The sequence below is a fragment of the Phalangium opilio genome, unplaced genomic scaffold (assembly GCF_054372755.1).
Source record: "Phalangium opilio isolate 3A_F unplaced genomic scaffold, DU_Popi_V2 ptg000070l_1, whole genome shotgun sequence".
Lineage (NCBI taxonomy): Eukaryota > Metazoa > Arthropoda > Arachnida > Opiliones > Phalangiidae > Phalangium > Phalangium opilio.
The window spans coordinates 14,448,243-14,461,735 of NW_028324182.1; the positions used below are offsets into that span (position 1 = coordinate 14,448,243).

The 13,493-nt window shown below is 33.0% G+C and overlaps 2 protein-coding genes across 4 annotated transcripts; both read left to right on the forward strand.

Moving 5' to 3' along the window:
* The first annotated feature begins 507 nt into the window (after positions 1-507).
* Ppat-Dpck (Bifunctional Phosphopantetheine adenylyltransferase - Dephospho-CoA kinase) lies at positions 508-4,427 on the forward strand. 2 transcript variants are annotated; one of them, XM_089843424.1, is made up of 7 exons: positions 508-1,596; positions 1,738-2,313; positions 2,383-2,597; positions 2,665-3,054; positions 3,127-3,211; positions 3,946-4,190; positions 4,280-4,427. In XM_089843424.1, the coding sequence occupies exons 2-7, from the start codon at positions 1,740-1,742 to the stop codon at positions 4,325-4,327; spliced, it is 1,557 nt and encodes a 518-aa protein (XP_089699550.1). In that variant the 5' UTR covers positions 508-1,596; positions 1,738-1,739; the 3' UTR covers positions 4,328-4,427. The 2 variants fall into 2 exon arrangements, with proteins under 2 accessions (XP_089699550.1, XP_089699549.1); XM_089843423.1 differs by having other exon boundaries at positions 510-1,614.
* Positions 4,428-5,428: 1,001 nt separating this feature from the next.
* On the forward strand, positions 5,429-13,440 carry LOC149661887 (putative sodium-coupled neutral amino acid transporter 11). Of its 2 annotated transcripts, none has more exons than XM_089843430.1 (14): positions 5,429-8,046; positions 8,601-8,654; positions 8,830-8,917; positions 9,597-9,730; positions 9,820-9,895; positions 10,276-10,341; positions 10,441-10,562; positions 10,699-10,778; positions 10,858-10,928; positions 11,010-11,064; positions 11,146-11,252; positions 11,381-11,493; positions 11,755-11,892; positions 11,973-13,440. In XM_089843430.1, exons 1-14 carry the CDS (start codon positions 7,987-7,989, stop codon positions 12,282-12,284), a joined length of 1,476 nt encoding a protein of 491 aa, XP_089699556.1. In that variant the 5' UTR covers positions 5,429-7,986; the 3' UTR covers positions 12,285-13,440. The 2 variants fall into 2 exon arrangements, with proteins under 2 accessions (XP_089699556.1, XP_089699557.1); XM_089843431.1 differs by having other exon boundaries at positions 5,431-8,046; positions 10,456-10,562.
* The last annotated feature ends 53 nt before the right edge of the window (positions 13,441-13,493 follow it).

Below are 13,493 nucleotides of genomic sequence, written 5' to 3' on the forward strand. Positions count from 1 at the left end.
TCCGAGCTTTTTTTCTTCTTTTCTTCCTTTTGTTCGCCCTAAAATTCGGCCCCTCCAACGAACGCCTTTAGGGTTAGGTGCTTGCTGTATGCTCTTAAAAATCACTCCAACTGTCTGAGACATACGGCACCGTTCCTATATAGCTCTTTTTACGGTGAAGGAGCCAAAAATCCGTAAAAAAATAGGGTGTGAGATCGGTTTAAAAGGTTGAAAGGTTTTCACGATATGCAAAATAGAGACTCCACTACAGATTTATCATTTAAAGTTAGGCCTAATGCGTTATTTGTCTAGTATTAGGCTTAAAGATTGATAGGGATATTATTATTATTCGTTTATAATTTAAAGTGTACGAAATTAAACGTGTAGCCCCTGTAGCGTGGCTTCACTGTGAACACCGGTGTATGGCGGGTTAAACATTTCTACAGGCGCTCGTAGGAAATACATTGAGATGTTTACCCCTGAAAAGTGGCTTAACTGAAGTGCTTTTTTAATATTATTTTTGATAAGGTTTGTTGTATTAAGAAAATATTTAATATATATTATCAGTTATCAAAAATAGGCATACTACAGTGTCATACTATGCTTTATTTCTAACAAATATAACCATAACTAAAGTTCAAATGTCCGTCATTACACGTTTTGACCTCATTTAGGGGAATATAAAAATTTAATTAGCACTCTGATTATTTTTAGGCTTAAACTGATAGGTCGCTTAGTGCGTAGATTAATTCGTCATTAATTTGGCACGTTTTGCCCTGATTAAAATGCGCTGATTCATTCGAGAAACACGTGGGTACTTGGGATCAAAACCTTTAATCGCAGTTTGTAAAACTTATTTTGATAGTGTTTCAAAATTTTTGCAAACTCATCGAGATAAGTATATACGTACACGCGCCTATAAAATTAAATACATTTTATCTTTTTTTCCCAAGAATTATCTTGTGATAAGTTTACTATTCCCTTGGCCGTGGACCCACTTTTACTGAAATACTTAGTATTTTCCAAAAAGAGAATGTGCAGTAAAGCACTTAATTAGATGAATTAGTTCTAAAAGTATGAGGTAACATTTTGTGACAGCTGTATTTTTATCATCGTTTAATATTACCTTATTTGAGGTGACGAGCTAGTAACTAGGTAACTGGGGTATAATAATGCAGGAGTGAATTTTAATTTATTCTCGTTATCTAAAGGTTATATTTTATTACAAAGTGGGATGTCTATTTTACCTCTATCCAGTAGCAACCTATATTGAAGCTACGATTACCTTTACCCATGTTTTCTCTAAGCTTTGAAGCTAGAGCCTAGATTCTTTGCCCCTATTTGCTCATTCTCGGCCCATAAACATAAGAATACTTGGAGGGAATTTCTCCGTCATGGCTGACTATCAATCTTGGTGACGATTTTATCTTGAAAAATGTCTTATATCTTTAGGCTCTCTAGACTATAATTGACAAAATTTACTCTAATATATTCTAGTTTCGCTAGTTTTGATTAAAATCCATTCGTTCGCGTTTACTTTTAACAAATAAGCTCGGTTTTTCGACGTAAACAGTTTACGACCAAGGCTTAGTGTCGTATCCAATTTCCAAATAGAAGGTGCGGAATTAAAACAAGGTATTTTTAATATTTTTCCTTATTGCAAAATTATTTCCTTGTAGTTAGGGTTAGCGAAATACTCCCATATTTTTATTGAAAATAGTAGGATTTAAAATTGCGCCTTTAATATACATCTTTCAGTTATGTTTTCAAATGGGCTTTTGATTCTGTGTTTACCACACCGTGCTATACTAAGTAAACTACAATCATACCTCTCAGTGGCTAAAACGCACGTCAATAAAACGTTATACATAAGCTTGAAACCTAGTACTGCTAATGGAACAGTGAACATAGATAGGAGGCATCTTTTACCCATAATCTATAGCCAAGCTTCAAAACACTGCTCAAATTTGGATGTTCGGGTTCTTCAAGGCTCTCTAAAACTTCCTACACACGTTGACAATCATATTGGGCAGAAAATAGAAGTGGTGCTATCAGACACTCATGATGATTTAAATGATTATCTCAAAGGCCAGTTTGGAATTGACCCCACAAAGATACCCTTAATCAATAACCTAAAAATTAGCAATGATGAGAATGACAGTCACTTGAAAGTGAACCAGGAGTTATCAGAGCATATGGAAGAATATAATCACATTTGTTTGGGTGGAACATTTGATAGATTGCATAATGGACATAAAATATTACTATGCGAGTCCATTTCAAGATCCAAAACTAGATTAGTTATTGGAGTAACTGATGGACTCATGACTCATGGTAGTTTTTGTTACTTACTTACCAATATAATTATCTGTTTAATTAAATTAAATTTAATATTTAAAATAGGTAAACTTTTATGGGAGCTTATTGAACCTGTAAACAAAAGGATTACCGATCTTAGAAATTTCTTAGTTGACGTTGATCCAACTTTAAACTATGAAATTGTTCCTATTTATGATCCTTTTGGACCTGCAATTGAAGATGAGACATTAGAATGTATTGTTGTTAGTCAGGAAACCATAAGAGGTGGTCAAAAAATAAATATTATCAGAGAAGAGAAGGTATAACTTTAAGGTATAATTTTTACAACTTATACACTCCAATTTAATTATTTTGTGTTAATTTTAGGGTATGAAACAATTGGCCATATATACTATACCATTATTAGAAGATTCGGAACGTAACGAATCAGATGAAGTCAAAATTAGCTCATCTTCATTAAGAAAAAGACTTCTCGGAACTTATTTCAAAGGACCACCGCCTGTTAAAACAAAACTACCTCCTAGACCTTATCTTATTGGACTAACGGGTGGAATTGCTTGTGGAAAATCGGAAATTGCTAAGGATTTAGTTAGTTTTGGAGCTGGATTAGTTGATTGTGATAAATTAGCGCATTCCACTTATGATATTGACGGTCCAGTGTATCAAAAAATAGTCAATGAATTTGGTAAAGACATTTTAGACTCAAATGGAGCCATTAATAGAAAAGCTCTTGGTGCTAAAGTATTTGGAAATGAGGTTAATAAATTAATTAGAATTCTAGATTAATTAATTATTTATTTATAATTTAATTTAATATTTATTATTTAGAAAAAGAGGCAGATTTTAAATGGCATTGTTTGGCCTGCAGTTCAAAAATTGGTAGATGATAAAGTACAAAATTTATTTATGGAAGGTATAGTTAATTACTAATTAGTATCTTTAATATTAATTGTGTTAAAATTTTTAATAATTTGAATTATCTTTTTTTATTTTAATAATTTGAATTATCTTTTTTAATAATTTGAATTATCTTTTTTTATTTTAATAATTTGAATTATCTTTTTTAATAATTTGAATTATCTTTTTTAATAATTTGAATTATCTTTTTTAATAATTTGAATTATCTTTTTTAATAATTTGAATTATCTTTTTTAATAATTTGAATTATCTTTTTTAATAATTTGAATTATCTTTTTTAATAATTTGAATTATCTTTTTTAATAATTTGAATTATCTTTTTTAATAATTTGAATTATCTTTTTTAATAATTTTAATTATCTTTTTTAATAATTTTAATTATCTTTTTTAATAATTTGAATTATCTTTTTTAATAATTTGAATTATCTTTTTTAATAATTTTAATTATCTTTTTTAATAATTTTAATTATCTTTTTTAATAATTTTAATTATCTTTTTTAATAATTTTAATTATCTTTTTTAATAATTTTAATTATCTTTTTTAATAATTTTAATTATCTTTTTTAATAATTTTAATTATCTTTTTTAATAATTTTAATTATCTTTTTTAATAATTTTAATTATCTTTTTTAATAATTTTAATTATCTTTTTTAATAATTTTAATTATGTTTTTTAATAATTTGAATTATCTTTTTTAATAATTTGAATTATCTTTTTTTTCTGTCTAGGTTACAATGTAATTGTTTTAGAAGTAGCTTTATTAATTGAAGCTGGTTGGCAAGATAAAGTTCACGAAGTTTGGGTTTCCATTATAAATGAGAAAGAAGCGTTGAAAAGAGTTATGGAACGAGATGGAGTAACTGAAGATCACGCTCAAAAAAGAATTCAATCTCAAATATCCAATCAAGAGAGAGTTTCTAAGGCTAATGTTGTTTTCTGTTCTTTATGGGATAGACAAGAAACAAAAAGTCAGGTAATAAAAAATTAATTTCAAACTTCATTAATTATAATTTATAATTTAATATTAATAAGTTTCATAAGAGAAATTAAATTTTATTTTAGGTTAAAAGAGCTTGGACTGCTCTTCAAAGTCATTTAAAAGATGATTAAAAATTTATTTATTGTGAATTAATTAATATTAATTCTACAGTTTACAATAATAAAATAACATTATAGTATTCATTAAATAAAATACTTTTATTAAAATGGGCATTGACAGGATTGTGTTTTTTTTGGGGAAATTAAAAAATTGTAGACTAATATATATATATATATATATATTTTGATATATTTTATTATATTGTAAATAATATGGCAACTGAAACCCAGAAGGAGATTACAAATCCTAACTTATCAATTAAACTTTACGTACCTAATATTAAACAGCTGTGTTCAAAAATTGATTATTCTAATCTTTAATTTATCAGTTTTATTTGATTTAAAAAGAAAATATTGCAGGGAAGAATTTGCTACTTTTATTTTTGAAAGAGCAAATGTCAAAGAAGTAAAAGCAATTACAGTTTTTTTAGGCTTAACACTTGGACTTAATTGCATGTATCTTCATTGGTATTGTATAGATATGGACATAATTTCTATTTAAATTATCAGGGCGGGGGGGGGGGATTAATTGGGGAGGGGCTTCCCCCAGCCGCGCAAGGCTTGATGGGGGCGCATTAATTTAAATTATCAGGGCTGCCCGGGGGGGGGGATTAAGGGGAGAGGGGCTTCACCCCAGCTGTGCAAGGCTTGATGGGGGCGCAGTAATTTAAATTATCAGTTATCAGGGCCAGAGATTAAGGGGGGGGCTTCCCCCCCACCCAGCCGCGCAAGGCTTGATGGGGGCGCATTAATTTAAATTATCAGGGCCGGGGGGGGATTAAGGGGGAGGGGGTTTCACCCTCAGCCCCGCAAGGCTTGATGGGGGCGCAGTAATTTAAATTATCAGGGCCAGAGATTAAGGGGGGAGGGGCTTCCCCCCCAGCCGCGCATTAATTTAAATGAAGTTTTTCTTCAAAGCTTGGGAAAGGCAGGGTGAAAGAATTTTATTACTCCATAAAAATGACTAAATATTTTGAGAGGCCAAAGATTTAAAATATATCTGATTTGTGGCACTTATACAATGGAAGTGGAAAATTTATCTCTCTGACTAGACTAGAATCACCCCTTTTTTTGTCCCCGCCTATAACTTAACCTTAACATCAATGAAATTGATACAAGTATTGTCCAAGAGAGAGAGAGAGAGAGGGTTGGATACAAAAAGGCTTATATATAAAAAATCGGCGACCTCTTTACAAAAGAAACCCACCCATGGTGAGGATACATAAGAAACACACGGCGTCTGTCTCTCCACTAAAGCTCTTTGGGAAGGGGTGTATTACCAAAAAAAAAAAGAAAAAAAAATAGTAGAGGACAAGCTGGGGTAATCACTTCCACGAAAGGAAACACAAAGCACTCAAGTATATATGTATTTCAAAAAACGTTTTATATCCAGGTTTCTGTGGTTTATATATAATGGTATCAAGCCTCCTGGTCAGAAAACTATATATATATTACATTTTTGTTTCATAATATCTGTTCTTAGCAGCTTAAAAATAAGCCTAAAAATGACAAAAGCCTTACACACTTATCAATAGGTATATTACTTAAGTCTGTACGTATAGAGCTATCTCAGTTGTGACGTCAATACCTGGGTTGAACGTCACGGGCTTAGCTTTAGCCGTGGGCGGCCATGTTTGGTACCGCTTTGGTTCTATGGGTAAATAGCATGGGTGACGTCACACTAAGGCTTCTGAGATAGCTCTATTGGCATAGAATTATTTGAAACAAATACCCATAACTAGAAGTAAGTCTGACACAAAAGTTTTCCTTTAATTTGCAATTTCTCCAGTTCAAACATAGTTTTTAATTAACTTTCGCTAACTATTATTCAACTAGGAACGAGGTAAATACTTGCAATTTTATGAGGATATAAGTAGTTTTCTTTAAAAAATGCCTAGAATTATTTATAGCTCTAAAAGTCTTAGTTCACGTTATGATCCTTTGACAATAAAAAGAAGGGTACTGTCAGTTCTACACCTTTGACTGTATTATAACATACGGAAGAATTGCATGAGGTGTCGACTGTCGCGGCTCCATGAATGTACTAATGAAATCTTTTCAAGCGTAAGTACAAAATAACCAATTAAATTTAAGGGGGAATTGGAGCGTACCGTAAAGGTAGCGCCCAGAACTAATTTGGATTAAACTTAAGAAAATTGAGTCACTGTATTAAAATGAATTAAAATTACGATAAAACCAAACCAATTGCAACCTAGGACAAGCTAGTGAATTGAAAAATTATGTTTAGTCATTTAAAAATTTCAATAATCGCTAATTTTGATCGTAAAATCGTGGCGGTTTGATAAGAGACGTTCTTACAAACTGACGTCTTATATTGAAAGGCAACCCCTGTAATTCGATATTTTATTCGATTTTTGGTATCTCTTTACAATCGAAGAATCGAATCGGATTTTCGTGTCTTAAAATATAATGTTTAGCTATAAATTGCCGTCGGAAAACTGAAATATGTGTTGCGCGGGTCATAAAGATAGCGTTTAGGAACCCCTCGAGATTCCGAGAGGTCGGACAATCGCCTAAAACCCAAAAAATTCAATTTAAATCTCTTTGACATTTACGACAGAGAGAAATATTATAAAATATTTGGTGAATTTTCCAACCTCTCGACCCAGACATATCTCTTATCAAAAGTTTTTTTCTGGTCTGGTTTTAGAGTTTTAAAAGTTTAAATCTTTAAAATATATGACCCATTTGGTATTTATAAGCTTAGTTAAAGTGTTTTAGTCATTTACACGAATTTGTTTCACTCCTCAAAAAGCTTTCATCGCGTTTCCTCGTCATTTAAACCAGATGATTTATTCCGTTTAATTTCTTTTCACCCCCTGATTTTGCCCTCATATTACAAAAAGGGTCGTTCTCTCCTTTTGACTCCTATTCCTCTCGGTTCTCGCCCTCTCCATTACACAACGAGGTAGTAGGTACCGTTACACGACGGTCGAACTAGGAACGAACCCAGCAGCCAGCGTTTGGAGGGAGTCGGCGCAGTGTGACGTTAAAATAATACTAATTTTCCCATACCCTAAAAGCAAGGAAGCCTTCCCCTCGGAAATTACGTAGGTTGCTAGAAAAGAGTAAGCAGGCAGTGTAAACTCAGACTTCGGTGGTGTAGCGTATATCTACGCGTTCCGAATAGAAAAAAAATCTGGTATCAAAAAATTTTAAGAGAAAAATTGATGACCTAATACTACACCATTATTTCTCGCCCGCTTCTCTCCGGGTGAAGTCGCGCGCGTTTTTTATTCCGCGCCTTTTTATTTTCGCGGGAAAAATTTTTTCAATCGATTTCTTCTAGACTATTAGGTAGAGTTTTGTCGGATATTTTGGGATAAAAGTAGCGGAATTAAACTGTAGAGGACCGGGTTCATAGGGAAGTTGCGCGATATAATATCCAACGCCTCGGTTATCAACCTATTGAAGTTACCATCTGTTCTTGGCGCGGCCGAGTCCCTAAACGTCAAACTAAAGCTGATTGTTCTGTTATTCGTATGGATTCTGTAACCAGTTAAAGGGAAAAGCATTTTTTATCGTGCGCGAAGAACCGGTTTTTATCATCGCGCTTACGGCGACTTTATAATTAAGCGAATTTAACAAAATTGACGAGCGAAAGGGTTAAAATAAAACCCTTTACACAGATTTCATCAAAACTATACGTCATGGCTGCGACGGAAAATACCTATATTTTGGAAAGGAGAGACACAAATCCTTCTGTAAAGGTAAAAATGATTTATTTTAATAATAGGTTTATCAGGGATTTTTATTAGTTATATACGTGTTGACTGCGTTATAATAGAAAGGGTAAATAAATTATTATTACTTCAATCGCGTATTGTATTTTCCCGCCAATGTTTTAGTTTTCCCGCCAGTTTAAATGCTTCCATATGTTTATTAGTTTTATACGCATTTTTCTTTTTGAAGATTGATATTTGTATAGTTTTAAAATAGTTTAGTTGACACCAAATGTCATAAAATTTAAAATGAAATGGATTGATTGTTTTAAAAAGAACGGAGATGCGCTATTTCAATTGAAAACGAGCGCTATCTCGCTCACGCCTTCGGTTGCGTGACAAGGCGATGCGCGAGGCGATGGATGCGTTGTAGAGTTGTATATTGACTTTTGTTCAGTTTTAAAAATAGGTCTATAATAAGTCGCAAATTTTAATATAACATTATCAGTATTCGGAAAGAATAAACTATATTTTCGGAAAATACGTATTGATTTCTTTATAAGACATATGCTTATATTTAATCTTAATTTTTATATAAAAAGGATGGAGATCTTGAGAGTCCAATTTCACCCGCGGACACAAAAGAACTCATGCAGGTGGGTTTTCTGTAGTTTGTACTAAAATATCACCGTAAAATACGTTGTATATATATATTTAAAAAAAATCCCGAAATATATCGTGTATTTTAGGTCAATGACCCCTTTGTTTTTGCAATTATACTAATAACAATAGCTAAAGCATTCACGATGATGTATTGTTTTTCTTCTTTAGACCATATCGCAATCCCCGTCGATTACTAGTAATCTACCACAAACTAGTTTCAACTATATAAACAGTATTATTGGTTCCGGAGTTATAGGTAATGTACTTTATAGTATTTTGTTTTGATTTTTAACATACACTTCAAATTATTTTGAAAAACAAATAGAAATCGCTGTGCCACACAATTAGCTCTTTTAATAAACAGATGACATTCCGTGTTAGAATAATATTGCCTTTAATACGCGTTAAGGTACATACATTGCTGCCATTATTCCATTTTTTATTTTCGACGATTTTTACGCAACGTTGAGTTTAATTCGTTCGTTATCATTAGACTTTAGTTCTTGATTTATATTCGTTAAATTAGAGCCAGTATAGTGAAAGGAGGCGTTTTCTTCTACCATAAGTTCATAAGATATGTTGGTCATAAGTTTGTCACTGGTTACAAACTGGAGCTTGTCCTGAGGTCATATATTCGAGGTAAAGCGACGCCTGGTGAGGCTCAGTAAGTCTCTAGCATTACGAAGTATAGGTAGTGTCATACTTATGGATGGAACATATCTTATAAACTTATGTTATACGTTTATGGCTTCCTCTCTGCCATTCTTTTCAATACTTCTATTTCATTAAACGAAATATATATACTTAATTTTTTACATTACCGTTATCTTGGTCTCATTTTCTAATAAACCACATGTTTTTATTGAATTCCGCGTACATCAACACATTAAATTACCTTTTTTATCATCATCGTCTATACTTTGGTCTATTTTTAGGTATAGCCTACGCGTTACATCAATCCGGTTTCGGATTAGGGATAATCCTATTGGTTTTGACGGCCATCGCGACAGACTATTCTTTGTGTATACTATTAAAGAGCGCCAATATCGTGGGAGCCACGACTTATCAAGTGCGTGTATCATTAATTATCCTGACAAAATATATTGCTTCTCGTAGTAAATATATCATAAGTTATGATATATTGTTTTATAACCTTAGGATGTCGTTCAAATGGCGTTTGGCCGAGTAGGTTACTTAATTCTAACGGGAACCCAGTTTGTTTACCCTTTTATAGGTAGGTACTTTAGTAAACTTATAACCTACAATAAGTAGCTTAAGAATCTGACCAGGAAACGTTGTAGGCCTAGTAATTAAGAACTTTTTCGTATTAAGCCAAGCAGAGTTTTGAACATTTATATTTAAAAGGACGTGGGATTTTTCCATCTAGTGCTAATCTCCTGAGATATCTTACGTCTAGACGCGTTCCTACACGTTTTTTGGTTAATTTCTTAATCTCTCTTTTAACAGAAATAGAAAAACTCTTAAGTACTTAATTAAATCCAGATAAGTCTAAGAAATAATCCCTCAAGAAAAATACTAATTTTGCTATCTATCAGTGTATTTTCTTCCATTAATCTAATTATATTAGTTAATTAGGCAATTTCGTTCTTTTAGCAATGATCAGCTATAATGTAATTATCGGTGATACAATCACCAAAGTCTTGGTTCGTCTTTTTCCAAGTTAGTACCACCTATGATTAATCTTTCCAATTTGCATGATAAATTGCGAATCTCGTGATTGAGAGACATTACCAACTTTGAAAACTGATCTCCGCACGGTGTTTTCGCCCTCAGGCCTTAAACCGACGGTCTTAGGAAACCGGAATTTTGTGGTTTTCATCACGACCATCCTGGTGACTTTACCACTTTCGATGTATCGGCATATCTCCAAACTTTCAAAGGTAAAACTAACGTTTTTTTTTATTTGTTATCACAAATTTAAATATTCTCCAGGTGTGTTTAATTACTTTATCATGCTGAACACGAATAACCAGTTTATATTTCGATTAAAATAAATTAATTCTTTATATCATGCAGGCATCTATTTTCTCTCTCATCGCCGTGATGTTTATCATGGGATTTGTCCTTGCGAGGATAGCTACCATGGTAGATATGGTGTAAGTGTCTATGATAATTTCTCGAGTACCATAAATTTTAACCATCAAGGTCTTGACACGTGATAATTTTTACTGGTAGACCCGAATCACCATCCGCGTATAGTTTTGCAAACACCGGAATTACACAATCAATTGGTGTTATGGCATTTGGTAATTAAGTTATATACTTAAAACTATGTTTCCCATAACACAAAGTCAATTGCAACGATAATCCTAACCCTTTTTTCGTAGCATTCATGTGTCACCACAATTCTTTCTTGTTGTACGGCGCTCTTTCCAATCCCAGGTATAAAAAGACACCCTCTCTATAGCATTCGTAATCGTTTCGCGTCATCACGAAAATCTCGTATTGTTATGCCCCTATTAGCCAAGCGAGATGGAATCGAGTAACCCACATTAGCGTCTCTATCTCCTTCGTCATCATCGTTGTGTTTGGCGTCGGTGGATACGTCACGTTCAAAGCGTATAGTCAAGGTATTTATCATATCTCCTGATCATCATAATCCATGAAGAGTTTAGACATGGATCGGAGATATCTCGGAGACTCCGCCTGGATAAAGAGGGGGCCACAACGTCGGTACTATTTGAGTTTTTCCTTACAGGTGATCTCCTGGAGAACTATTGCAACACTGATGATTGGGCCAATGTGGCTCGATTGTTGTTTACAGTTACCATCATGTTCACGTCACCCATTGAGTGTTTTGTGGCCAGAGAGGTCAGTTGATTACACTGTTGGGGGCTTGGGGAATTCCCCCATATCACAGTTTTAACTTCAGTTAACTGTTATCAGACCCTCTGTGAGTTAAGTTAGTCAAGTATGTTTCAAACTGAGCTGTCTTTCTCTTTGCCGTTTCTGGTTTACCAATGTCCTGGCAACACGGGGGTAACGGCAATACCCCCCCCCTAAGTGAAAACTGTGTATTTAGAAACATAAATATTGACAGTCATTTGTATTTTGACTTTGGTGTACGTGTAGGTTGTGGAAAACACATTTTTCGCGGGTAAACAACCGTCGTCAAATTTACGTCACGGTTTGGTCACTGCCTTTATTGTATTCTTGGCATTTGGTCTATCAACTTTGACTGATTGTCTAGGTATTGTTTTGGAATTAAACGTAAGTCACCGAATTCAATCAATCGTGGGAGGCCCTTGACCTTAAGAGTTGATGAATATCATTTCCGGTTTAATTCTTAGGGTGTCTTGGCGGCCGTTCCTTTAGCCTACGTACTTCCGGCGTTAACTTACTTAAAATTAGAAGAAGGTAGATTTTTTTCTTGGAAAAAGATTCCCGCCTTTATACTGGCCATATTTGGTTCGACGGTAGCCATTGTTGGCATTATCGTGGCTATTTATAATATAGCCGATGGCGTCACGTGCAGTCACGGTAAGGTTATGCCTTACTGCAAACTTATGGATCTCCCTGTCACGTCAGCGCCCGAATCGGTCACTGATCTCCCATTCAGTTTCGCAAACTCAACCTCTTATCCTTCTGACGTCAATACTTGAAGAAACATTTTTTTTTTTTCAATGGCCCCGTTCGAATTAGAAAAATTGAACCTTAAAACGCGAAAATATTTCAGAGATTATTTTAAGCCTACGTGTACGAGATGATAACTTATATAAGGGGGGGGGAGGGGTAACTCGTAACTAGATCTAAATCCGGTAAATTACGGAAGTAGAAAATAGTTAATATCCGCGAAAATGTTTCCTATATTTCAAGTGTGAACAACGCCCAAACCAATTTTGCACAATTTTCCCCCGCCTTAATTTTTTTTGGGGGGAGGAAAATGGAGGAAAATTTTAAACCTTAAATTAATTTTAAATGGTAATTTATGTCTTAAATTAATTTAAATTAAATTAAGAATGAATAGACGTACTTATACATACATAAATATATATAAAATAGGTATATATTAGACAATTGTGAATATATTTAAATTATAATAATTAATAAGTTAATTGTTAATGGATAAGACTACGGGTTATATTTTAATAATAATCCTAACCCTAATCGTCATTAATTGTAATTTAAGACCAATTAAGCTTACAAAAGGGAGGGAACGAGACTTAAGCCTAATTTTAGGTCTAAATATGGAGCGGTTGAAATATTGAAACCAAAATCGGGAGTAGATTTAGCAAAAAAGGGTTAGCTCGTAGGCGCACAAAATGAGAGGATATTTTGAAAAAACACGAACAAAAATTTAAACTATTTGTGAGACGAGACGGAGCGGAGGAAAACAATTTAAAATAAGAATATTTTAAACTTTTAGTTGTTGAAAAATAATTAACCAATAAGCGTATATTATTTTACATATTTTTTTAATAATTATTTACACCAAAGGCATTTAATTATTTTAATTCATATTCAATAACACCCATTAATGGATCTTCATTGAAAGGCGTTATTGGTCTATTTACTTGAAATAAACCCTCATTGTATTTATGATGTACATTAGTTGACGAAAATTCTTCGTGATATTATTGTAGTCCATTTTGTTTTTTTATATTAATTGTTATAGAAAATGTTATATAATTGTTGTAAATTAGTGTCTGCGAGCCTTACATAAAATAATAATTATTTCAAAATAAATTAAATCAAATCAACAGATGCTAATCGAATTAATGTGATAATTCGTGAATAATTAAAATATTTAGTCGTTAATTTTCGCATTGTGTTTTTAATTTGTGATAAAAAATCTTTTTAAAGGGAAATTA

Bases quoted from the DNA above. Each gene is read 5' to 3' on its own strand.
- Ppat-Dpck (XM_089843424.1), top strand. From the start codon at position 1,740: ATGTTTTCAAATGGGCTTTTGATTCTGTGTTTACCACACCGTGCTATA. The intron at 3,212-3,945 runs GTATAGTTAATT...TTTTCTGTCTAG, and splicing joins ACAAAATTTATTTATGGAAG to GTTACAATGTAATTGTTTTA. The intron at 4,191-4,279 runs GTAATAAAAAAT...ATTTTATTTTAG, and splicing joins GACAAGAAACAAAAAGTCAG to GTTAAAAGAGCTTGGACTGC.
- LOC149661887 (XM_089843430.1), top strand. From the start codon at position 7,987: ATGGCTGCGACGGAAAATACCTATATTTTGGAAAGGAGAGACACAAAT. The intron at 8,918-9,596 runs GTAATGTACTTT...GTCTATTTTTAG, and splicing joins TATTGGTTCCGGAGTTATAG to GTATAGCCTACGCGTTACAT. The intron at 11,893-11,972 runs GTAAGTCACCGA...TTTAATTCTTAG, and splicing joins GTATTGTTTTGGAATTAAAC to GGTGTCTTGGCGGCCGTTCC.